This window comes from Calliopsis andreniformis, chromosome 12 (genome assembly GCF_051401765.1).
Source record: "Calliopsis andreniformis isolate RMS-2024a chromosome 12, iyCalAndr_principal, whole genome shotgun sequence".
Classification (NCBI taxonomy): Eukaryota; Metazoa; Arthropoda; class Insecta; order Hymenoptera; family Andrenidae; genus Calliopsis; species Calliopsis andreniformis.
This window is the reverse complement of record NC_135073.1, coordinates 813,791-839,088: the sequence shown is the minus strand read 5'-3', so window position 1 is coordinate 839,088 and position 25,298 is coordinate 813,791. Positions and strand designations below refer to the sequence as shown.

Here is a 25,298-nt window from a genome sequence, read left to right as displayed (position 1 = left end):
ACAATGTAAATGTTAGTATGTTTGCATACATACATATGTATGTACGTACAACTTTCGCTTTTAAAGTCAGTATGACTAACCAATATTGATAATTAACTAGATTATATATATTAGATACCGAATAGTTTATTTAAAAGAACTACAGCATCAAAAAGAACGACATAAACTAAACAAACGAAATTAATTTATTTAAATTATAAAGTAATAATATAATGTTGGACATGTACCCTATGAATTTACAAACGCATCTAATAAAAAATCTCTAGATATTAGTATTTTAGTGTAATTGCAAGCTACACAATTGCATCCTCGTAATGAGTATTATACATATTTTTTTGTACATATGTATGTAATTTGTAATCAAAAGAAAACATATTTTCAAAATTTAGTTACAATCTTGTTTTATTTTTATATTTTTTGAAATATATAGGGTGATTAGTTTATCTGGATCCACTCCGAGTGTTAGCAGCATTTATTCTAAATACTGTTAGTATTAAGTGTTATCAACGCCCATTAGAAGGTTTTGAGTTAAACTGATCACCCTGTATAAATGTAATAACCAAGAAAATTAAACTGAGTGTAAACAAAATTTTCAACACATAATTGCTTCTATTAAATAATTAAAAAATATTATAAAGGCATATATAGGATAAGAGTACTAAAGTACCAATTATTGTGTAGGAGCGGAATACTGTGCCCTCCTTTTATTTTCACATGTAACAAAATGTAGTACTATTCATTGAAAATATTTTTGTTGTTTTTTCATGAATTCGAATCTTAAAGTTATGTAAGTATTCAAATTGAAAACATTACATGTTTACTCTTTTAAAACATTACAAACCCGATAATTAGACAGTAATTTATATACAGTATTTGTTTCGTGTATTTTCATACTTGGCTGTAATTGGTGTATGAACTTTTTGTATTTTAATTAATATTTGAAGTGTTTTTAATATTTTAGTTACGACAAAATTTTTGTAAGTAAGCAAAATGTTGAATTTAATATAAATATGTCGAGAAATATGAAAAAATGAAGCAATACCGTTTAATTTAACAAAAACTGGGATAGTTAACCTTAACGGGCACAGTAATTGGTACATTTACTCTATATCTTAAATTAACCTTTTAGCCCACTACTACATACATTTTACAAGTTATAAAAACATTGTATACATTAAAGCATATTTTTGGAACAAATGCTTCATGTCGAACAATTGTCATTTATTTAGATAGTGCTGGACAAAATGATAGGATGTTTGATATTTTTTAATGTTTCGCATAATATAATGAAGTGTATGTACATTCTACACATTCTATATATTGAAAATGCCCTCTAAATTAAGCATAGTAAATCTTAAATGCGTATATTATACACAAATGAAATTAGAAAAAAAAAATATAAACATGAGCTGACCTTACTCAGTCAAAAGGATAGAACATATGACATATTTTCCATTATTGTGTTCTTCAGCAGCTGTTTCTCAGCAATGACTAGAAATGAACACGTTAATTTGTCATTTATCTACATTACTGGTATAGTTAATTCTTAAGATATTGCCAAATGGGTCATGGAAAACAATTAAACAGAAGCAAAATCGATTGTATTTTATTATTGCAGTCACTTCTGTGACGTTATTAAATTGAACATCACAATTGTGACATTATTAAATTGAAGTCGTTTATAATCTTTTAAAAAATCTGAAAATCTATGGAAAAAAGAGAACAAAGAGCAGATCTCATACAACAACAGAACGTAACAGACAGGCTATACTACGCGTTGTTTCAAATTATATAGGAAGAGCAAAACAAATCATTGAAGAAGTGGGAGTTCGAGCTACCATTCGAACTGTATGATGTATTTTACAACAACGTAATCATATGAAATGCAAAAAATTGAGAAGACCCATTAAGAAAGCAACATAAGGAAGACCGTTTAAAGTTTGCTTGAGATCATGTTCTATAGAAAAAGAAGTGGAAGTGTGTGGTTTTTAGTGATGAAAAGAAATTTGATTTTGATGGTCCTGATGGCTATAGTTACTATTTTCATGACCCAAGAAAAGAAGAATAATATTTGAGTCATCGACAAAGGAATGGAAGTAGTGCTATGATATGGATCGGTATTGGCTATCATGGAAAAACTGATATCAACTTTTTATCAGACCATATAAACAGTTAAAAGTCTATAGAACTATTAGAAGATCAATTAAGTAAGCACACGATCCAAATTGCAGGTAATGATTACAGTTTCCAGTAAAATAATGCTGCAATACACACTGCAAAGACAGTTAAAATATTTCTCAGTTCTAAAAATGTGACAGTTTTGGAATGGCCTGGTATCAATATTATTGAAAATATTTCTGCAGACTTGTCAAGAACTGTATATGCGAATGGAAAACAATACAAAGATGTCAAAGAATTAAAAGACAGTATTATTAAAAACGGGAGCCTCTTAAAACAAAAATGTAAAAGTTGTAGAAGTCAATTCTTAAGCGTTTATTATATGTACAACAAAAATGTGGTCTCATTAAATATTAATATAGTGTTCAATAAAATATATGTTTTAAACAATTACATTTTTTGAGTAACGTCCTATCATTTTGTCTGATTAAAATCAATACATTTTTGCATTATTTTCTTTAACTGTTTCCGTGCATGAAATTCAAACTTAAGATATATTATGCTCATCTCTAAGGACATATCTAATACATAGGGTGTGTAAAATGTACACATATTTCATTATATTATGTGAAATATTCAAAATGATCAAACATCCTATCTTTTGTATCCTGTACGTTTACTTCAATACGAGTTTGCACGTATTGGCACAGAATACAAATGTTTGATGCAAAGTAATTAGAGTAGCATTTTAAAAAAGTTCAGTGTATATCTTGAGTTGTGTATCGTCTTTACTAGCAAAAGTTCAAAGAACTTATTCTTTTCAAGGATTCTTTAGTGGTTCACTTATCTATTACTATGTTCCTCTTTCATTGTAAATATATATTTCTTATATTGTTCTTGTAAATTTTTTCGATGTGATATTTTGATTTAGAAAGTATTTAAAATTTCGTTATTAATTTATGTAATATTACTGACTGTGTGAGTATAAGTATGTACTATTAAATATAAATTATTTCGTAATAAAATACAACATAGAAATAAAAATAAAGTAGGTATTATTACATTATTGCAGAAATGCATTGAAGTTTATACATGTATTAATTTTATTTCCAATATACTTTATTATATGTAAATATGTAAGTACATTTTGCATTAATTTTTAATTTTTAATTGAAGAATTGCAGTGCATATAATTTGTTCTTTCAAATATTTATTGTTTATAATTATATTTTGAAAAATTACTTGAAGCAATGTTTGATAAAGGGATTTTAGAAGGTATTAGATGTTTGAGTATTTATATGCATATGTGTATGTATTTACAAACATTGTTAATGTTCAAAAGTCCAAAAAATTTGTCTTACAACTTTGTTGTAAAATCATGATATTTTTTAAAGTAAATTGTTAGTAAAAAAATTGAATTCATTCCAATTACAATATTTTATTATAATAATGATTGAGAATTAAAATGGGAATAAAACTAGATTGGGTAATGTATACAGTTGTTGACATCTATACAATGATTGACCCTTTTTCTAAAAAAGTAGTAAATGTAATAACTAATACATGTACCACTTTTATAGTTTTATACTTTAGTACCTATTACATTTACTACTTTTTTAGGAAAAGGGTCAATTACTGTATGGGGGTATGTATTCTTTATTTATTTTATATTTTTACTATATCACTTTGTTATAAGAAATATTTTCTATCTTTTAAGCATTAATGACGTAATTCCCTATCCTTATATAGATTTACTCTTATTTAGATGAATTTTTAATTTCTATTACTATATATTTATGCATACTCATTGATATAAGTACGTATGTATGTACAATGAAAACATACTAAGTTTGATGTACATGAAATTAAAAGATTGTAGTAAATAATTTGTTAAATGTGTTACTGTAGTCAAATTGTTTCAAATTTTACAGTATTCTAAAGCGATCAGGTCAATTTGTGTAGTTACAATGAGTGAAATGATACAGTACATTGCAATACGTGGAGACCTTCTGAAAACAATGGAATGGCCCATAGGTGCAGTTATAGCTCAAGCATGTCATGCTTCTACTGCTGCTATACATCTTTTTTATAATGATAAGAACACTCAAGCCTACCTAGCAGATTTAGATGCTATGCACAAAGTTGTTCTTGAAGTAAGTGTTCCCACAAATTGAATTGAATTGAATTATACTATTTTGTACAAAATTTTATACTTATAAGCACTATTAAATAGATTCCAGATGAAAATATTTTAAATACTTTATCTTTGAAATTGAAAGCTGAAGATATTCATCATAAACTATGGATTGAACAACCGGAAAACATTCCAACATGTTTAGCAACAAAACCTTATCCCAAAAATAAAGTGCAGTCATATTTTAAGAAATATAAGCTACTTAAATTGTGATAAACATAACGTTATTAAATTATAAGAGTATTAATTTTCTTTTCCTGATTTTTTATTGGTCCATCAATAATAAGAACAATATTATAGACTTCAACAAATATTTGTAAATAATGATTATTATTATTATTAAACTACTGTTTATTAACTGAAATATATTAATACTCTGATTTGTATTCTTTCAATTTACATTATTTCATATTCGATTTACCTGGCATTTTGTTTTATTCTCTGTTGCTTTTTGGTTAAAAGTGTACAATATAATAAGTAATTTACGTTTTGTTTCTAAGTATATATCTAGGTGTATACAGGATATTCCAGAACTAGTGGTACACGCGGGCAGGAGGTGATTCTACATTCTGCTTTTTCGAAAATGAAGTACGATATCAACAAATTTTATTTTATATTTTCGACTTATTTTTTCAGATAGAATTATTACCTTTCCAACTTATACCATCAGTTCTGAGATACCCTGTACATGTATATGTATATTTAACTGTAAAACTAATAATTTTATGAATTTGATGAACGCTACACTCACTACTGTATCGATGCAATCATTGTATATTTCTCTCCGCGCATACTATTATCACACAAAAAAGAAAATTATTTATACAGATGTGAATGTGTATCTACACATTAAAATGAGGAATTATTATGTGTGTCATATATTCCTTACTGTATGCAATATAAAACAGCGTATAACTAAAAAGCTAAGCGTTTTCAGACATAGGTATGTACATATAAACTTTTTTCATTGTCTACGTACGTAGACCACAATCTTACAAGATGATTTTTTTCGCAGCTCATTCAAATTTTTAAGGAAAAGAAACATGTCCATCGTAGAATACAAGCAATAAGTATGAAGATTATCTTTGATTCTCTCTTCATATAGAATGTTCAGTCACACTACTCACTTATCTAGTTTAAATATTAGTATTGGGAATATTTCTAATAAAAGTAATTTCCCCTGTTTTCAAAATTGGAAACTTTAGATATGAGGAATTGTAGGTTTGCTTATATTATAGATGTGAATCCCATGCTTTTTGTGAGCCTAATTGCGAATATTCTCAGACCAGCTGTAAAGAGCAATATAGCTTTATGCTGATGCTTTCCATAGTTTTTAATATATTTGTATATTGCAATTTTGTCTCTGAGGCCTTTGATTAGCATAATCAGCTGGATACCATTTTACTGACTTTAAAAAGACACTTCTCCATATTGATAGTTAAACTTTTCGTCTTAGGTGTTAGAGATCCCTTTTTATTTTGAATTGCTGCTTATCTTTCTGGTCGTACACAAACTGTTAGTATAAGAGATTTTTATTCATACCCAATAAAGGTAACATCAGGTGTGTCTCAAGGCTCCTGTCTGGGGCTCTTACTTTTCATATTACTTACATTAATTATCTACCGAGCTGTCTCCAATGTAGTCACTACTTACTTTTTGCAGATGATTATAAGATACTCAAGATAATACTCAACGTACAGGATTGCTTTGAGCTGCAGCTTGATGTCTATAACATTGAGCACATTGGTGTTGCATCAATGTATTTTAACATTGACAAATGTAAATTTATGAGATCTAGTCGTAATTCTTGTTCTATTCTTTCTGATTACAAATTGTGCAACTAGTCTTTATCCTTAATATCGGAAGTACGCAACTTGGGAGCTAGGTGTACATCTCTAATAAATGTTTCTTCTCACATCTATAATATTGTCACACATATCTGGCATCGGCCACCCGATGCCGGATATTTTGATTTTCACACGTTTTCTGACCCGGTCCGGTCACTTAAACGAAAAGTGTATCTGTAGTAATCGTCACAGATTAATTTATTCTCTTTGTTGACATTACTTTTTTTTCCAATACTTACACATGCAAACGTACAAAATACACGGTATGCCTACAATACAAACTGCTATCTCTACTGCTGTATAGCTGACGGATAAATATCGTGTTAACGCTCGCATTGAAATTTGTATACTTCGACGTGTTTGACGTCAGATGTCCAACGTCCGGTACCGGAGGCTTGTCGAGGTGCTATCCGGTCTCCTGTCGCCGAACATAAGTGTGAACGCTCTCATACTGTTTTATACACCTCATTACCGGGTATTTGACACCGGACACTTCTATCCGACATGGGAGAAAAGGTTCTAAGGCTTATAAATGCCTTGATTTTGTAAAACAACGTACTTCTGACTTTAAAAGTATTTACTGTATCAGATTAGTATATTCTAATTTTGTTGGGTCACGACTGGAGTATGCTTCTGTGATTTTCACCAGATTAGGTCAAACATAAACAGCTGATAAAGAAAGTGCAACATAGTTTCCTGAGATTTGCGGCATTTAAGTTTCGACCTCTTATGAATACTTATCGATACAACATATTAACAAATACAATATTACGAGATGTTACATTTATTTCTTTTATTTCTGATCTTATATAATCCTGAATGATATAAAAAATATGTAGCATTCCATTTAAAAAAATGAAGGCCGCCTTTGTTTCCTGAAGAATATTGGAAATACAAAAAATTGAGATACGTTATCACGTTGCCAGTAAAACATACTATGACTTTCTCCTCTTCCATCTTTTTTAATGTTTACTGTTTACGAAAAAAATGCTGGTATAAATTATTGTGAACACCTTGTATACACGTATTTAACCCTCAGACAGCGGACTCAGGGTCACTTTTGACCCAGAATTCGCCGTCTGAGAGTTACGAAACAATACTGATACATGAAATAATAAATCAACTTTGACCCTCCTTATTTTTTTTCTTTATTTTTAAGAATATTCCGTCATTTTATATAAATAATTACAACTTGGGATTTATTGTACGCTAATGTGAAAACGGTAAGATATTCCAGATATACACTTATAATTTATTTTACAATACCTGGTAATATTGACAATGTGTACACGTTATTTCTTTATTTTATGGCTAGTATTATTATTCACGTAGATGAAAATTGCGTAAAGATATGTGTTATTAACTGATACTTGTATAAAAATTGTCTCTTGCAATCGTGCAAAAATGTGTGCACATTATGAGGTGTGCCAAAGGCAACAAAATTACACAGGTACACGTATATGCATCGTTCACAGAAATAATACACACTAGGAAAATAAGTTCCAGCTGTTTTTCAGTACAGCAAATTCTATTCTATCACTTTTTTCTTGGAAGTTCCAAAATAAAGATTCGAAGTTGCTGCATACAAGCTTTAGTAAGTTGCAAATTTAACTTCTTGAAGATAATATAACCTAAGTTTAAAAGTCTTAAAAATACGATATGTAATTAAAACGACAACATGGTCATTTATAAATATATAATATAATTTATATTATATATATTTAGATGCATTGGGTGGCATCTTTGACAAAAAATAAATTAATACAGAAAAGTAAAATCAATTAAAATTTATATGAATATATGCTAAAGGTAATAATATCTTTGAAACTGTAGCCTTTGTTAATGTATTTTTCATGAATTCATTGCCAGCTAAGAAGTATTTGATCTTTAAAAAAGATGTATTATGGCGATTGATACTTCAAAATATTACGATAGCTGGCATTTCAATGTTACATACTTCAATTTACATATTCATTGCTTACAACTTTTCCATTTTACGATTTTATAAAGCATACATATCCATGCAACAAGTGTACAGATACAACTGAACGTCTGTAGATACATATGTATGTATATGTTTAGGCTTCATAGAGAGCGATCACTTTCAAACTGACAAACATCACCCAATCGTTTATCCAATAATGTTGGTAAACGAATCAATTACTTATTCTTTCACATCTGTTATCACGCATTATATTGTGCGAATGATTCTTTGATAATTCGGATGTTACTTTTACTTTCCATAGAAACAAAGTAACTTATAACTTATTAACATTTATGTTTATGGACATATTGCCAGTAAAATTATGTTGATATTGTTCTAGCCGCAATTGCTGTAATAAGCTCTAAATATTTATGTACACGCACTATTTGCGGACGCTAAACACTGTAAGTACACTTATTTACAACACTCGATGGCAAGATGATTAGCATACTATATGTATATGCGAGAAAAATATATATATGTAAAATATACATATATATTCCTTTTCTTAAATAACTCGGTTCTTTTCACATTAAATTAGATGAATCATACTTTCACGATAGAGTTTACACAGGGGGGTTCTTGAAAATATGCGCTCTCTTCCTTAACTGTATCACTGCCCTTCTTCTTCTGCGTCTTCTTCCTCATCCAACCATTCACGAAGGATATTGCTTCTTCTCTGAAAACATGAGGTAATCATGTCTTAAATAGTATTTACAAGAAATATTGGACAATTTTAAAAAGCAAGCCTGAAAGATTTAGATAACGTTCAGAAAACGAGAATTTCATTACTTCAAAATGTACAAATGCGATGATTCTGTATTCAAACTGATATTTCTATCGTAAACATTTAATTTCATATATGCATTTGTTTATTGAAAAACCAGCGATCATAAAAGTTATATTGCCGTGCAAATAAACAAGCGAACAAGCATGAGACAGTGTACTTTTGGAGATGTTAAGATCAATATTATTCTATACAGGGTGTCCCGTCTCATGTGGGACTCGCTTCAGGGATGAATCCTAGACACGAAAACAAAAAAAAGTTGATATAAACATATGTCCTATTCGATCTTATTTTTAACTTATGACGAATTCTGTATTAGAATAATTCTTTCAGAAGATATTAGTAGATGAGCTATGTTTATCTTACTATTTACAAACAGAATTCAATATCTGGTTGAACTTTGTATTTGGTAAACATTTTCTCTCACATTTAATATCATATATGAGTTATTAGAGAACAGTAACACTAAGTGTTAGATTATTGAAAATGGAAAGTTACTCGAATCAAGAGATGACTAAAATGCACTTATCATGCTATAGGCTTGCTCAGCATAATAGCGCCGAAGCAAAACCTCTGCATGCAGAGCATTTTCGTAGAGGGCATTTACCTAATCAGAAAACGTTTCAAAGAACGTGAACGCCTTTGTAACTGTGGTTCCTTTCGGAAAAGAAATTTCAATTCTTCTAGTCGTACTCGTACATAAATCCCACATGTTATTATCCTCTCGAAACACTAGTAACGGTTTAGTTTAAATGTATGAGCAGAAATACTAAGCGATTATTTAATTAGACTTTTTTTCTCTCTGGACAATTAACAAGAGAATCCTATGCTAACTTTTTATGTACAAAGTTGAATACACTGTTAACAGACGTCCCAGTTAATTTTTACATTTTACATTTTAGTCGAATTGCGAGGCAATTATTGAATGAAAGATTTCCAAATAAATGAACAGGTCGTGGAGGTCCTATTGCCTGACTTGTCCGTTCACCCGACTTAAATTTAAAGAATTATTATTTTTTGAGTTATATAAAATATATTGTATACAAAACACCCAGTGATAGTGTCGAAATACTACGCCAAAGAATTGTATAGGACTTTTGCGAAATTCAAACAATACCTGACAAATTGAAACAGTAAGACATTCAATAATACTAGGTCTTTTCAGGCTTACGTTTAGGTGCAAGGTCGTTTTGAATACATGTTGTGAAGGTAAGTGGATATAAGGAGTTAGAAAGAAATTTGCCATAACTCAAAAATAAAGTCGAATAGGGCGTATGTTTAGACAAACTTCTTTTGTTGTTTTCGTGTGTAGAATTCATATCTGAAACAGGTCTCACATGAAACGGGACACCCTGTACGTATAAAATATTTTGTACATTTATTCTTTTTCAGCAAATGGAATTTTCTCATCAATCTTTTGTTCATCACACTAAAGTCGGAATTAGCAACGACGTCAGCTGGTGAAGGTCGCAACGTACGCGTTTGTACAGCAAGGTGGAGAGATGACAAGCATGAGCATGAGAAGAGAAAAGGTGGTCTTCACCGGCCTACGTTGTTGAGCATCACTTTAACATTTCTTCTAAAAGTAATACGAAATATCATCTTGTATTGTTAGTTTTTTCGATATTTGTATTGTTACACGTAAAATTAAATTCAGTGTTAACGAAAACAATCTAAACAAATTTGTATATGTATGTACAAAGAAATGTTTCTTTAAGCTATTTAGTAAAAATTAAAGAATTTCTAAAATATGTTATTTTTTTGCTTTTATTCATTTGTTTTCTCAGTTTCATAAGCTACACATCTAAAATCAAACGTAATTTTACTGTAAAATAGTTACAAGAAACATTAAAAACTTTAAATCAATATATTTACGTGAACTAAACGTCAATTTTAATAATCAAACTGAAAATTATTTCAATCTGTTTTTCAGCCATTCACATTGAATAGATCCATTTGTACGAAATTAAAAAAAGAAACGTTTACACTACGATCATGAATAGACTGCGGAAGTTTATACAAACTTATATTATCATAAACATAACTTCTGTATGACAAAATATGTAAAAGTTAAGTTAAGATTTGTTTCATTCTTCAAATGTGTTGTCCGTTTTTAATGTGACTTTTGTACTTTTTTGGACATTTATATTGTGGAATAAACGCATAAACATCTGCAGTCAAGTCGAGAAAGATAAATGAGCCGTTCATAAGCCAAAGTGATTAACTTCATTGTTTGAATTTTTTTTAATGTGATTGTCAAAACATTTTATTGATTCTTAGCTTTTTATAATTAAAATAAATATAAATCTTTTTGTTTTGTGGAGTTAATCGATTTGGTAAATGAACGGCTTAAATATAAAATACGTATAACGAAGTATTTTCCCCGAATTGAAAACAGCACTTTCTCGAATTATGTAAGACTTGCAAGCAAACGAGCTATAACGTAGAATTTGATTGATATTGCATACAAATGGGTTTATAAAGTAGAGGAATCGAGAAGGAATGAAGTAGTACAGCTAGAAAGCATTTTTCTAAAATATTTTTGCTTATCATAAGCATATCATGATGGTTGATTCTACATGCAAACAACGTTAGTATAACTACGGGATTTGCAATTACCAGGACCACGTTAGTTTAGGAGAACAAAGTGAGACGAGTGATGAGGGCGATGGCGGTGGTGGTTTGGTAGTTGGTAGTGGTGGTGGTAGTAGTGGTAGTGGTAGTAATAGTAGTTGGTGATTAGGGCAGCGCACAATGAGCACATTATTGTTCGGCTAGATTTTCGTTCTGGTCCGGATACTCTTCGTATTCCTCTTCCTGTCCATCATAGTCCGTTTCTGCAGGTTCAGGACCTTCGACAACTGGTATCGAGGTACTAGTGATGTCCTGCTAAGCATAGACGAGAATCCAAGCGTTCGTTGCACCTGCTTAGTTCTTACAGTTTTTTCGCTTTTATCATGTATTACATTGTTCAGCTTACAGGATCTCATTTAAACAGCATTCTGGATTACTTAAATATCTGCATATATTTATAACTATTTATCAATATTTTTTGTAAGTGATATCCAGTATTTTGTTATGTACTCTTATTCAAGATAAACTAACAAATTGAATATTCTATAATGTACCACTTGGATTATTTCATCTTTAGGTATTTTGAATACTAAAGTTTCTAAAGACCAAAGATTCAATGTTTTATACAATTATGGTCAAAGGAAAAGTTATCGCCAAGGGATTCTTATTAATTCTGAAGAACTATTACTATCATACCAATTCTATATTTTCATTCACTATAGTTTCTATTTTATCATTATTATTAACATCTATGCTGTTCATGAAAAGTATGCATATATTCCTAAATTGAATCTCAATCTCAAACAAACAGACTCGAATGGAATTTCTTATCACTTTCTATTTCGTATTAAACAACTTTTTCACTTTGCTATAAACAGTGAAGATATTTAAGTACTTCTACTTAAATGGTCCTCCTTGGCATTGCATTTAATCTATAACTTTTTATTTGATCTTTATTCAAAACAACGTCACCCCATAAAACTTTTGCATGTACAAGACAATAGTTCTGTGCTTAAAAGGTATTATTATATTATTAGCTGGTCATTCGTGGATTAATATTAATGGGTAGACGTAGATTACGAATTAAATTGTATTTCTGTAGTTAAAATATTTCGGAAATGTTCAACTCAAAAAAGGAAAAAAGAAAATGATTTAAAAAAACGCAGTGCGTTTCTTTTATTATCATAGATGAAGAGGATTCAATCAGACGTGACAGATATCAGAAGAAATACCTGAGGGGGTCTCCAACCGCACCCTGCTAGTGGAAGACCATCGGCACCTAATGGACAAGGCGCATCGAGTCCTGGTATACCCTGATCTCCTTTGTCACCCTTGTCACCTTTTCTGCCTCGTTTGCCTGGTGGCCCCTGTATTCATATACAAAGATGTTTTAGAATGTGAATGTCGCACAGATAAACGTTTTCGCGAACGTGCAAAAAAGGCCAGGCACTAGAAAAAACCCCTCTATGCAATAATATAATATTGAATTGTGCAGAATACGCAATTGAGCATAAACGTCCAACAAAGGCGTCAACAAATTCTTGTTCGATTAATCAAATATTTGGAATTCACTTGTTTAACTTGATCATATACTTTAGAATTGCTAGCACTTAGGCGGATTCAGGAAGATACTATTACAATGCACAGTTCGTCTCGGATCAATGACAAACTATTATATTGGAACAACATAGAGTTATCTTAGTTTGTTTTTATTTCGATTGTTATTGAAAATTTAGCGTTATTATTTAGATAAGATTTATTACTAATGAACTGTTGAGAATTTTATGAATATAACTTTCAATTTTCAGTAGTGGATGATGCATCTCAAACACCAACCTTAATCACTTCTACGTAACAGTTATTAATTGCATTGTCTTGTTTAGTTTCGATTCATACTCCTCATCGAATACTGCCCGTGAGTGTACTCAATTCGATTTCGTTAATCCGGGACTTACTGTACTATGTTTGTTTTGCAACTTCAATTGCTACAATTGTTGCAACCACAAAATGGTTATTGGATATAGGTGAGTATATGTATATTATACGCTGGTGGCAGCATACATAGATTTATCGTCCATGTGTAATGAAGTATTGGGGAAAAATAATAATGTTGAGTTAAATTGATAACTTCTCTCGACATTCCTCGTCTCGTCATTCCTCTCATTCTTGAGATCATACATATTGTCCAACTCTAGTAATTAATGTGAGGATATAGGAATGAGGAACGTTAGACTGTCAATATCGAATTAATATCAAATTTGTAACGTTTCTAAACAACCATTAGTCACGATTAACAAATCCTATTTTACGCAAGAAACGTTTCAACGAAATAGTTATAAAACGAATTTCGAATAATACACTTTAAGTGCAATACAGATTTAATATCAAGTTATCGGTAGTATTATTAAAGCTAACAACAATAGTGATAATAACAGTGATAGACATTGATGATGGTGATAATAATAATAATAATGATTGCAATGATAATTATATGAAAGTGTTGCATGAAATAAATATCAATGATAAATTTTTCTAAATTGATAATTTAAAATCTGGTATGCGAAACCTTTCGCTTACCAGAAGTTGCACTGTATATTTAAAATACATACGAGCCACTTTGCCCGATCAAACTACTGTTTTCTTGCCCAATTATTTACAATTAATAGTCGAATTACGTCAATACTCACAGGTTCGCCATTAGCACCTTTCTCTCCCTTCGGTCCCTGGAATTGGTACGTCAAAGAATTTATTCATTAAGTGACGGTCATGCTTCTAACTGATTCGTTTCTACATGCGCGATATGTATTGTCGAAAGAGTCTCCCGTTAGAATATCTTATGCAGAAATTTTGGTTAAAGGTATAATCATGTGACTACGATCACGAAAGTATCAAGTCAAATGAATATATTTATCCAAGAAGAAATACTAGGTATATGTCAATCCTTTTTATTCGCCCTTTTTTATACTTGCTCATAGATGGATGATCATGATTTCAATTTCGTTTTTGCGTTTCTTAAGACTCTAAAACGGACAAAGTGGAGATGATTATGCGCTTTTCCCTCTCTTTAAAATGTAAATTTCCCGTTTTGATTGTCTTGTCTAATATTTTCAAAGGTTTTAGACAGTGTACAAAGACTTTATTAGACATTGTACAGACAAGTATACAATACAATATATATAGTATTTTTTCTCTTTAATCTCGATTTATTCTTTACTTTTTAACTTTATCGGTATTACCGATAGATATATCTGTTAATATATACACGGTGTTCCAGATCGAAACTGATATATTTTGGTAGTATATTTAGGCAGTCATTTTGAACAAAAAATGTTACATGTTATATGTACCATGGGTCGATTCGTCTTCGTTTTTCAGATACGTGACTATTAATAGGAAACTATTTTCGTGCTTATTGAGATTGTATAGAGACACGAGGTCGTCATTTTGAATAATTTGTGTAATTCAGTGTAAATAAAAATAAACATAATTTTAAACAAATAATTATCATTAACAGTTAGGCAGCTTGAATATATCTGATTATTTGTGATTTATATCACTTTATCTTCCACATCTTGAGAGCGAAGACGAAATAACCCATAGTGCACAGGTGAAGTTCCACTATAAAATCTTTTGTTCAAAATGACTTCCCAAATGTACTGGCAAAGTTTGTCGGCTTCGATCTGGAACACCTTGTATCTATATTACTACTTATTCAGTATCAAAGAGGTTAAGCTAGTCACCATTTTCATCATTTATTAAATATCATCATATTTTTATCATTTGCTGATCACAAACTCAGCAAAAAAATACTATACAAGATGTATCAGAACTATGGGAGTACATACATTTAACTGAATAATAAAATTTGTAGAAAAGAATACAATTCCCTTAATTATTAATCTGGTAGATTACATTAACGAATAATAAGTTATTATTATTTTTGCACAATTAGTTGTTGGATGCTCTGTAGTAGTTTTTAAAACCATTTCCAATATTATTCTACTGTGTCTCAATCGTTTCAATTATTTTTCATACTAGCTCTTAATTTATTTAGCAATTCGTAGAAGTCTATCCTTTTAGATAACTGCTGAACTAAATCCTGTATTCGTGATTTTCAGCGATTGCACCAAAAATGTGGGGGTCAAGAATTAATATCATCATGCATCCATTGGCAGAAGGAGGAATAAATCATAATTCTGGTTCGTGCTTATCCAGTAATGAGTTTATGCAAAATAGGATATCGTGCAGAAGTTAGTCGCATGGCACTACGTTAAGCAATTCTGGAAGAAGAATAGCGACTTTACAAACTCTGCCGCGTTCAATGACTTCAACCGAATGACCGTTCGACAAAGTTTCTGCTGTTGGATGTTTAGATGAATAGAATGTATTGATCCCATTTATTTATTGACGCGATTACCAAGTGGAAGATATTTGCAGTTTCTACAAACTCGACTTTTAAGCCAACTACGACAACATATTTCACGTCATAGACATAATTGACTTACAAGGAAAGTTCGGTGAGTGTTAATCGGCGATTTTAATGAAACTTTGTATAATTATTCTATGGTCCTACCTAAGAATTTTGCCGTACAAAGTAGCTGCCCATACGCACCGTTAAGGGAGAAACTACCCCTTTAATCCAAGTCGCCCTTTTCATTTCGGTGCTTATAGCTCACAAAGTATAAGCGCTATAAAAAAATGTTGCATACAAAAATTGTATTGTTTTTCAAGACCTATAAGATGGTTTTAAAAAAATTTTGAAAAAACGGGGGTAAAATTGAATTTTTATAAACAATTCGTTGTTTCAAAATTTTTTTAATATTTTATACTTATACTTTGTGCGCTTATACTTTGTGAGCTATAAGCACCGAAATGAAAGGGGCGACTTGGATTAAAGGTGTAGTTTCTCCCTTAAAGGTGCGTATGGGCAGCTACTTTGGACGGAAAAATTCTTAGGTAGGACTATAGAATAATTGTATAAAATTTCATTAAAATCGGTGATTAACACTCACCGAACTTCCTATGTTAGTCGACCGGTTCGACAATTTTTGAACGGAATGATTGGAACACGATGGATGCGACGTAGATCTGCTCCCCATATTCAATATTAAATGTCCTCTTTTTTTGGAAGCAGTAAACAAGGTTGTCTAGAATGACGTTTTTCTAAGGGCTAGCGATCTTTCGAGGAATTAAATCAAAGCATCGAAGATGCTTATTACCAGTCCTGTATCCAATATAGTTTATGCCTTATGTGGTAGACTAGTTTATTCTATATTTCACTTATGTGTAAAACATAAAATATTAGAAATAAAGTGAGTTTAAGATTAATGGGAACTTTATGGGAAGTATACTCTTCACGATAAGTAGAACATGATGAAATAAAAAAATTTGATGTTGAAAAAATCGGTCATGGTCAATTTTATACCCAAATTTTTTAACAAATATCCATCGATTTAAAGATGTAGAATAAAGCTGTGATGGTTTTTGCACATAATTTTTATACACTCTATACACCCGAAAACAATGAAAACAGTTTATACAAATACATATCCTATATGTTCGTGCTTCTCAAGTTGGATGTACTCGATGTACTGGCTTCTCAGCGATTTTAATGATTTTCAAATATGTCATAAAGGAGATGATTTTGATCAACTTTTTCTGTTGCACGAAATAAGCGGTCGGCTTTAGTTTTCGAGATATTTGCAAAAAACTATATGTGTAAGTCATTTCTTTTTTATACGTTGTAACAGAAAAAGTAACATTATTATATTTTTAACACATTTTTCTATTATCTTTATAAAAAAAATTGTATATTTATTTATAAATGTAGTGATGCAGTAATTTAAGTAATATGTTATGCCATTCAAGTGTGTAATACAGAAAATTTTGTTGTTGAAGACGAAAATGAATAAAAATTTATTGAAAACGTAATAATATAGTTTCAATTATAAACTAAATAACACTTCCAAAAATGAAAAATTCTTCATTTCTTAAAAAAAATTCTTCTTGAAGTTGTTTTTTCAATGAGATTATTTTTTGTTATTGCAAATTGTCAAGTGAGATATACTACCAATTTTGAAAGTGACTTAAGTCATTCAACAATTCAAAATACACAGTTTCGTACAAGTTATTCATAAAATTTAATAATATTAGATAAATTTCACATTAGGAGAACATATAATTTCTGATAAATTTTCATAATGATAGAGAAATTTTTTAAGATGATCAAACGCAAAAATTTAAATATCTCAAAACCGAAAAATACACGACTTTCCTCCTTTCATAATAAACGGCACATATATACGACAGAGTTGAATTGTACTCTAGTATGTATACCTTATCGACAGCGAAAGCGTGAGCTCGATGCAGTCGTTTATCTATTGTTTCTACAAACACATCGTGGTAGACAGCATGCAATACGGGAATTCTTTGCCGATTGACATGTTGTACCAAACATATTGCCTTTGAAGAAGTTCAAAATTTCGAAGCATGGACGAGGCTCCCCTTCATACCCACCCTGTAAAAGGATATAACCTAAACTAACTCTGACCCGTTTTTCTTTTCCAGTTAGGAGAATGTTAGTATGTATGGAAACATTATGGAAAATGTGATATGAACATTTCGTTAAAATTGAACATTGAAATTGGCCAAGTTGGTGTTTTAATTTACACGTTATATAAGTTGCCTGCTGGCTGCCGCGACGTGTTGATAGAAACAATAAATAAGCAGTGACATCGGGCTCACGCATACGTTGTTAATGAAATATACATGTAGGGTATAATTCAACTGTGTAGTGTGTAAAGTTTTTTGCAAATATCTCAGAAATAAAGTTCGACCGCCTATTATGTGCAAAGGAAAAAGTTCAAAATCACCTCCTTTATAACATACTTGAAAATCATCAAAATCGATGAGGAACCAGTACATCGAGAATTTGATCAAAATTAGTTAAATATTCGTTCTCAAACATTATGTAAATTTTCAGTTTTATAAAAGTTATACTGTAGAAGACATAGTAAGATGTTAAGATCTCTGTATTTTGATGCTTTCTTATATACTTCGGAAATTGTGAGGTTTCCTTTTTATTAGTGTGATGTAAACGCATAATTTCAAAGGGGTACGGTAGTCACGTGACTTTTCGAGACTGATATGTCGGTACCTGCTGTTACAGATTTCGTTATAAGAATAGTAATACCTACAGACACGTGACTGTCTGATGAAGGCGAAAGAGAGTTACTCTATGGTTCCAAACTGGAAACGCGAGTTAGAAAATTTCCTTCTTCATTACATATATTACTATATACCAGCTACGTGTACGTGAGCTCGACATTTCGGACAGTTGCGAGATGTCGGGAGAAAAGGCAGATGTGACCCTTACTCTCTCGCTCTTGAAATGCTGAAATTCAACTGTTTAAATTGCCGGCAAGTGATACGAACCATTCACAATCTTTTCAACTGCCCACATACTTCATTCTTCGATTTGTTAAAAGGTGGCAGTAACAGATTCAGTCCTCAAGAGTCCCGAGACGTTCCAAATTTCTGGAGCTCCATCAAAATAAATAAAATATGCAGAATATGTATTGCTTTATTGTCATGCAAAATTAAATACACATAAAATTAGGAATACATAGATCAAGCATTTGAAAAAACATCTGTTTCACATTTGTCGTAATAAGAATGTAACTATATAATCCATACTCTAGGTGTTAAAAGGTAACAATAACTCCGCAAATTAGTGTAAACTTTCATTCGATTTGCTTGAAATTTTTGGTAGTGGTTGCTAATATTATTCTGTTCATTTACACGTACGGAATTTCTGGTAAAATGATGTATATTTTTATCCTGATATGTGGGAACTGTGTATTATGGGTGCCGAGGCAACCAGCTAGCGCCTGTGTGTGAATCCACTGGAGACTACTGATGTAGTCTCCAAAGGAGATCCGGGATCCAGGATTCAGAGATTTTTATGAAATTTTGAAGGATGAGTCTTGAAATCAAGTGATGATATTCTGGGGAATATTTCTACGCGTATTTTTTTATGAACAATTAAAACAAGTCCGTATATATGTACTCAAAAAATAATAATAATCTCAAGGAAGGCTGTTGGGTAGCTGCGAATGATGATTTCTTTCTAAATGACTGATCTTGTTTCCAATGCCCAATATAAAAAGGACTTTTCTGTTTTTTTTTCTTTTTTTAATATTTAAATTATATGTAATATTATTTCACAAATACTGTAATTTTGGTATACAAATTTTCGTTCGTGAATTCATATCTAATAAGTATGTTTGAACTTTTCTCTACAATAAGTATATATTGCGAATATACATATGTATATATACATGTGCACGTATTTACAGAGAATTAAAATAACGTGTTTAACGTTGTGGCCAACCGCTGCGTCCAATGCACACAACCACACACAACATATAAGAACACAAATACAGTAGATTACATATGCACGGAACATTATGCGTGTTCGATACTGCTGCATGTAGAGCCTTGGCAGTGAAAATTCCTTGATAAAGTACACAAAAACAAGCAGAAGAAAGTTCAAATGTATGTATCTATGCGTTGAATATGTATTTATAAACGAAAATTTGTATTTAAAAACTATAATATTTGTCAAATACTGTTACATGCAGTTTAAATATTTGAAAAAAATAGTTCTTTCCATACTAGTTATCGAACCTGGAATGCGTTACTTATAATGAATCTATTATCCGCAGCTATCCAACCGCTTGTTTTAAGGATACAATTAACTTCTGAACACATACCAAGTGGCAGGGCGTGCGATACAACCGGGAAGACGTTGATCTACATACATACAGTATAAAAGTAAACCGAAAACATAGAATACATTTCTTTTTATAAGGTACCTAATTTTCGAGAAAATTAAATTTAAAGATTCGTCTAGTATATGTGTACCTCACTATTTCCGGCTTTCATATATGTATAGTGGTCATTATTCTCGGTTTATCTTTACATGTATGAATATAAATTGGTTTTAATTGTTAATAAGAAATACGGGTTTTACAAAATGTCATCGTTTAATTTCTAGATTTATCCTTCAAAATTTCATACAACTTTCTGAGGATCACACTGAAGAGTTCTCTTCTAACTGCAAGTTGGAAAGTGAAAGTATTTGGACAATCGAGAAGATCGCGCATGGCTCATGCCGCTTACCCACGACTTGGACAATGTTTCAGTTTGAAGAGTGAGAGAGTAAGGTTCACTTTACATTTGCCCTCTTCTGACTTTCCGAAACTGTCCGAAGTAGCCCAAAGCACCGAGTTCATATAAACGAGACTCCTGCGGTAGTGTGTATAGTGGAGAGGGAAATTTTTAGTAACTCGCATCGCCAATTTTTGTTTTCTGTCTATTTTATCGATAACCCAGCAAAAAGCAATACTGTGGCATGGGTTTATGCCCTACAACTTTTCGTCCTTATGTGAAAAGATTTTGAGCTGGGAAAGAGTTCAGTCGAAAAAAAAGTTCCATGCAGCGCAATCAACTCGTCATTTCGTTCAAAACACTCTCTAACCCACAGAAGAATGCTTGAATTCTATGGCTGTGAATGGTAGATTTTTGCTCTACTTTGTAACGCTCGTACTACTAAATATCAGAATTTCGGTAAATCACGAGTTGACTGCAATGCGTTAAACTTTTTTCTTTCAAGTGAACCCATTCTCAGCTTAAAATTTTGTCATATAAGGACAAAAAGTCACAGGGCGTAAACCCATGTTTTTGCCAAATTTTTCGGTATACCGCTGCTCTGACATATCTGATGGTACCCCCTTTAAGGCATTATTATTGCAGGATTGAAGTAAGTTGAACGTGATGTCATAGAAAAGTTTCTTTCCATATCAATTCTTCTGATATCAGTTTAGTTTCACGTATACATCTTTCATAATTACAATATACATACAGGACAACAATAGTGTAATTATAATAAGAAATGGTGAAAGTATTAGTTCATTAAATTTTTCGAAATTTTTCGTTTCCGCAGATTACTTCAATTGAATACAGGATGAACATTGTTCTGATTTAAAAAAAACTGAATATTGGACTGAAATAATTTGTATGTAAACCTGCCTTTGTAAAATCTTTGTTCTTTTTCATAAATTTAATTATTCAGTTAAATCCCTTAAGTTCTAGAATATACTCTCTACAAATTTGAATCTCATAATAATACATTTTGGAAATTATTTTTTTATTAACCCTCAAAAGACATTTGACGATCATCCATGGATTAATACTTGATAATCCTTGTTCAAAGAACATACATAATTGTCCATCTTTTTGAATACAGGGTGTAACATGTAGGCGTTTCAATATTTTAAGAGGTGGTAGGATACTCCAATTGGATCACAAAATGTATTATAATATAGTGCCCGATCTGCTTTCGTTTTGTAGTAATAATGCATTAAAGTTAGCATTATGTTTTGAAACGAAGAGTATCTTTTGCATATGGGTGAGACAAACACATTGAAAGAGTCCGTTGACTCACAGAATTTGGTTGCTTGAGAAAGTTGTGTTTGTTTCGGAAAGCCCTGAACTCGTGTTAAGACCCTCATAGACACAAGTCTTTCAATGGGACTCCTATCGTAAACGGTTCCTACTCTGTCGATCACTGGGTCAATCTTGAACAGCAGATTGCCCGCAGTCTTTTAGGTTACACTATATCTGCGTGTGTTACCTACGTTCTTTCCGCTTTTTTTAATCTTTAAAGCTTTATACAAATTAAACTGTAAGGGATATAATAAAATATTTTAAGACTTTTGTCTTCTGTTTTTGCTCCGTAATATATCTGCAAAATTACAAAATCCTCCGACTCGTAATTTACCGTATAGACATGTTAACTTTGAATCATTATTACTGCAAAATGGAAGCAGATCGGACACTATGTTATAAGACATTTTGTCCCATTTGACCCATTTGATGTCTCCTGTCACCCCTTAAAATATTGAAACGTATACATGTTACACTCTGTACATGGATTCTTAAGAGCGCCAGACAATAACGAACATGCTCCTCGTACCTTTACATTTCAATCTTAAAATGTATCCTTTGAATACATTAATGAACTGCTCGACAAGAATACTTTCAGTATTGTAAAGATGTTCTATCCTTATCATGATCATCATTATTTTATATTCTCAAAGTGATGTGTTTGGAGATTTTAAAATTTCCACACTTTTAGGTAAATTATGTGCATATCGATAGGACACCTAAAACACGCTACCTGAATAACTTGCTTACTCGTGACAGTGAACAAAAATGGATCGAATCAAAGTTGGTTTCGAGGAAAGCATAATGTTAGTTGTTTTTGTAGGTGGAGTTGTAGAGGAGATATCAACGTTATTTCTTCTTGAATAAAATTCAAGTATAGATACGTATAGTATTCGTTTGAAAGCACACTATTAAACAGTAAATAAAAAACATACCATTCCGTTGAAAAAAGTAAAGTTGGGGTCTTTCAAAGCCCCAGTAAAATATCTACTGATTTCTGTTACCTTATTGTAAAATAATTGCAAATAAAAATGTTCTTTAATTGAATTTAACATTTGAATTTTATAACCTTCAACTAACACTTGAAAATATTTTAGTAAGTACATACTCTTTTTCATACTCAAAACATGTGACAATTACGTTAAAACTAAGAAGCCCAGTGTGCCATTCCAGGAGTAATATCAGTTTATACGTCTCGCGAAACCGAACAACTTTGGTTTAAAATGTAAAAATGTTTGAAAAAACATTTTTTTTTACCGCCAAAAGCAAGCGAATTATTTAGGTGGCCTGTTTTACTGTCAAATTTGAAGTCACTACTATTGATTGTTTTCTGCATAATTCATTGTGATCTTGTTTGATGCATATACATATTGTTGTTTTGTATTGATCCGTACCGTAAAAGATATCAATATCAAGACAAATTAATATGTATTGAATATCTTCAAAGTATCAATATGCAAAGTAAATCAGAATTACAGGCAAAATAGAATTGGGGGGGGGGGGGGGGGGGGCAACAGTTTTGGTTTGCCTAGTATATATAAACAATAATAATACATTTATAATCCGAACTGATACTAATTTTCGGTTTACTCTAACAAGACCTATTATCCAAACTGTGGTATTGTATTTTACTTTTCTTAAGGATGAAAAAACTGATATAAACATACATAGATCCGAAAACTTTTCTTTTCCAGGATATAAAGACTTTCTGCTTACCTCGAAATTTTGTGTGAGTAGTTGCGACATGTAGTATATGAGCATTGTTAACATTTTACCGTATACATATAACAACATTTGAAATATGTACATCAGAAGTTTCTGAACATTTTCCATAATTTCTGGAACGTCAATGCAAAGCGTGCATTGTTGCAGAAAGAAATAATTTTTAATAATTTCTTTAAACATGTTTTAAGTATTCTTACAATATTTCATCTTAAAGAGAAAGCGTTTATAACTCGAAAGGGAAGAGTTTGTCGATCTATCTTTGTATGAGTGTTTTTTTAGCTTTAGAATGTGTAGAACATGATACCTCAGCGTAGTAGGCCACCTATTTTTGAAACACTCTGTATAAAGCAGTTCTTTCTTTTCATTGGCATGATCTTTACTTCTTCAACTATCAACACTTCTTAAGATTTAATATCTCTCGTTGCAATATCTTTTTTCTTTACATTTGTCGCCAAAAAGTAACTATCAATTCGATTTGTATCACAAGGGAATTGCCTAATAGATGTCGGCAATTATTGGGGATGTGAAACTTAGCGATTTCAATAACCTTGAAATATGTATGTTATTAGGGACAACATTTTGAACTTCTCCCTACACATATGACCACGCACCGGTAGAACTTTCATTTTCGAGGTACATATATGCAAAAATATTTTCAATATTCGATATCGTATTCTGTAAGTTTAAGATACTTCTACGTTAAGTTTAGTACAGGTTTATGTTGTTTTTGAGTTATGTTTACCATAAAGTTTGATATTTAAGTTTACTAGTATTTGATTTACATTGAATTTACAACATCTAATGTTTCTTCTAGTATTATTAACCTTCGGTACTTCAAATGGGTTGGCCTAGAATTTAAATCAACATTGGATTAGATTTAAGTATCCATAACTTCCGATACATTAACTTCCTGACATTAAAGTTTATATTTTCATATTCTACCCGTCAAATATTATTCAGATGACGCAGGAATAATCAAAAAGTTTATCCTTAAAAAGAAATTTAACCCCATGTCAATCTGAGTAGGGTTAATAACGCTGAAATAACCCTTAGGCGTTCAAGGCCAACGTAAACCAAGCTGTCTGTGACTGCCTCAGAGATGTGCACATATGGCCAGAATCCAATGTAATAGCACTAACAGTTTTTTGCAAATAATTTCAGAAATTAAAGCCAACCGGTGATTGTATATACATATGTATAGAGAAAAGTTATTCAAAATGTTATCCCCGATAATACTATTGATTGAAATGTAGACTTAATGATATAGTTGGATATACTAATGATGAAGGCAGCTCACAAACTGTCTGCGAATAATACATATTCTTGTAAACGTAGCAGAAGATCGTATTAGTATAGGTGAGCATTCAAAACTCATATTTTGAACCCTTAGAATGGGCCTGGAAATAAGTTTTTTAAAGATAAAAAACGTATTTGTCATTATTTCTTATTAGTCTATTTACTATGCTTCCTTAACTTGTAATTCTGAATTACTTTATATAACAGGTGCATGTAAATAGAATATAGTATTGATGCCAGCGCGAGATTATTCATTCATAAAAT

At 31.2% G+C, this 25,298-nt stretch overlaps 2 protein-coding genes across 15 annotated transcripts in view; one reads left to right on the top strand and one right to left on the bottom strand.

Moving 5' to 3' along the window:
- Positions 1–421: 421 nt before the first annotated feature.
- LOC143186327 (putative peptidyl-tRNA hydrolase PTRHD1) lies at positions 422–4,698 on the top strand. Of its 4 annotated transcripts, none has more exons than XM_076389922.1 (3): positions 422–486; positions 4,050–4,271; positions 4,352–4,698. In XM_076389922.1, exons 2-3 carry the CDS (start codon positions 4,086–4,088, stop codon positions 4,523–4,525), a joined length of 360 nt encoding a protein of 119 aa, XP_076246037.1. In that variant the 5' UTR covers positions 422–486; positions 4,050–4,085; the 3' UTR covers positions 4,526–4,698. The 4 variants fall into 4 exon arrangements, with proteins under 4 accessions (XP_076246037.1, XP_076246034.1, XP_076246035.1 ...); XM_076389919.1 differs by lacking the exon at positions 422–486 and adding an exon at positions 599–787; XM_076389920.1 differs by lacking the exon at positions 422–486 and adding an exon at positions 878–977.
- A 2,692-nt stretch (positions 4,699–7,390) lies between these two features.
- LOC143186325 (uncharacterized) overlaps positions 7,391–25,298 on the bottom strand; it is a 451,287-nt gene continuing 433,379 nt past the window's right edge. For 7 of the 11 annotated variants that reach the window (XM_076389909.1, XM_076389915.1, XM_076389908.1 and 4 more), the window contains 4 exons: positions 14,192–14,227; positions 12,737–12,871; positions 11,550–11,819; positions 7,391–8,822 (listed from right to left, as the gene is read on the bottom strand). In XM_076389909.1, coding sequence (XP_076246024.1) covers positions 11,694–11,819; positions 12,737–12,871; positions 14,192–14,227 — 297 coding nt within the window. In that variant the 3' untranslated portion in view covers positions 7,391–8,822; positions 11,550–11,693. The remainder of the gene's footprint in view (positions 8,823–11,549; positions 11,820–12,736; positions 12,872–14,191; positions 14,228–25,298) is intronic. The other 4 variants (XM_076389911.1, XM_076389913.1, XM_076389907.1 and 1 more) reach the window with 3 other exon arrangements.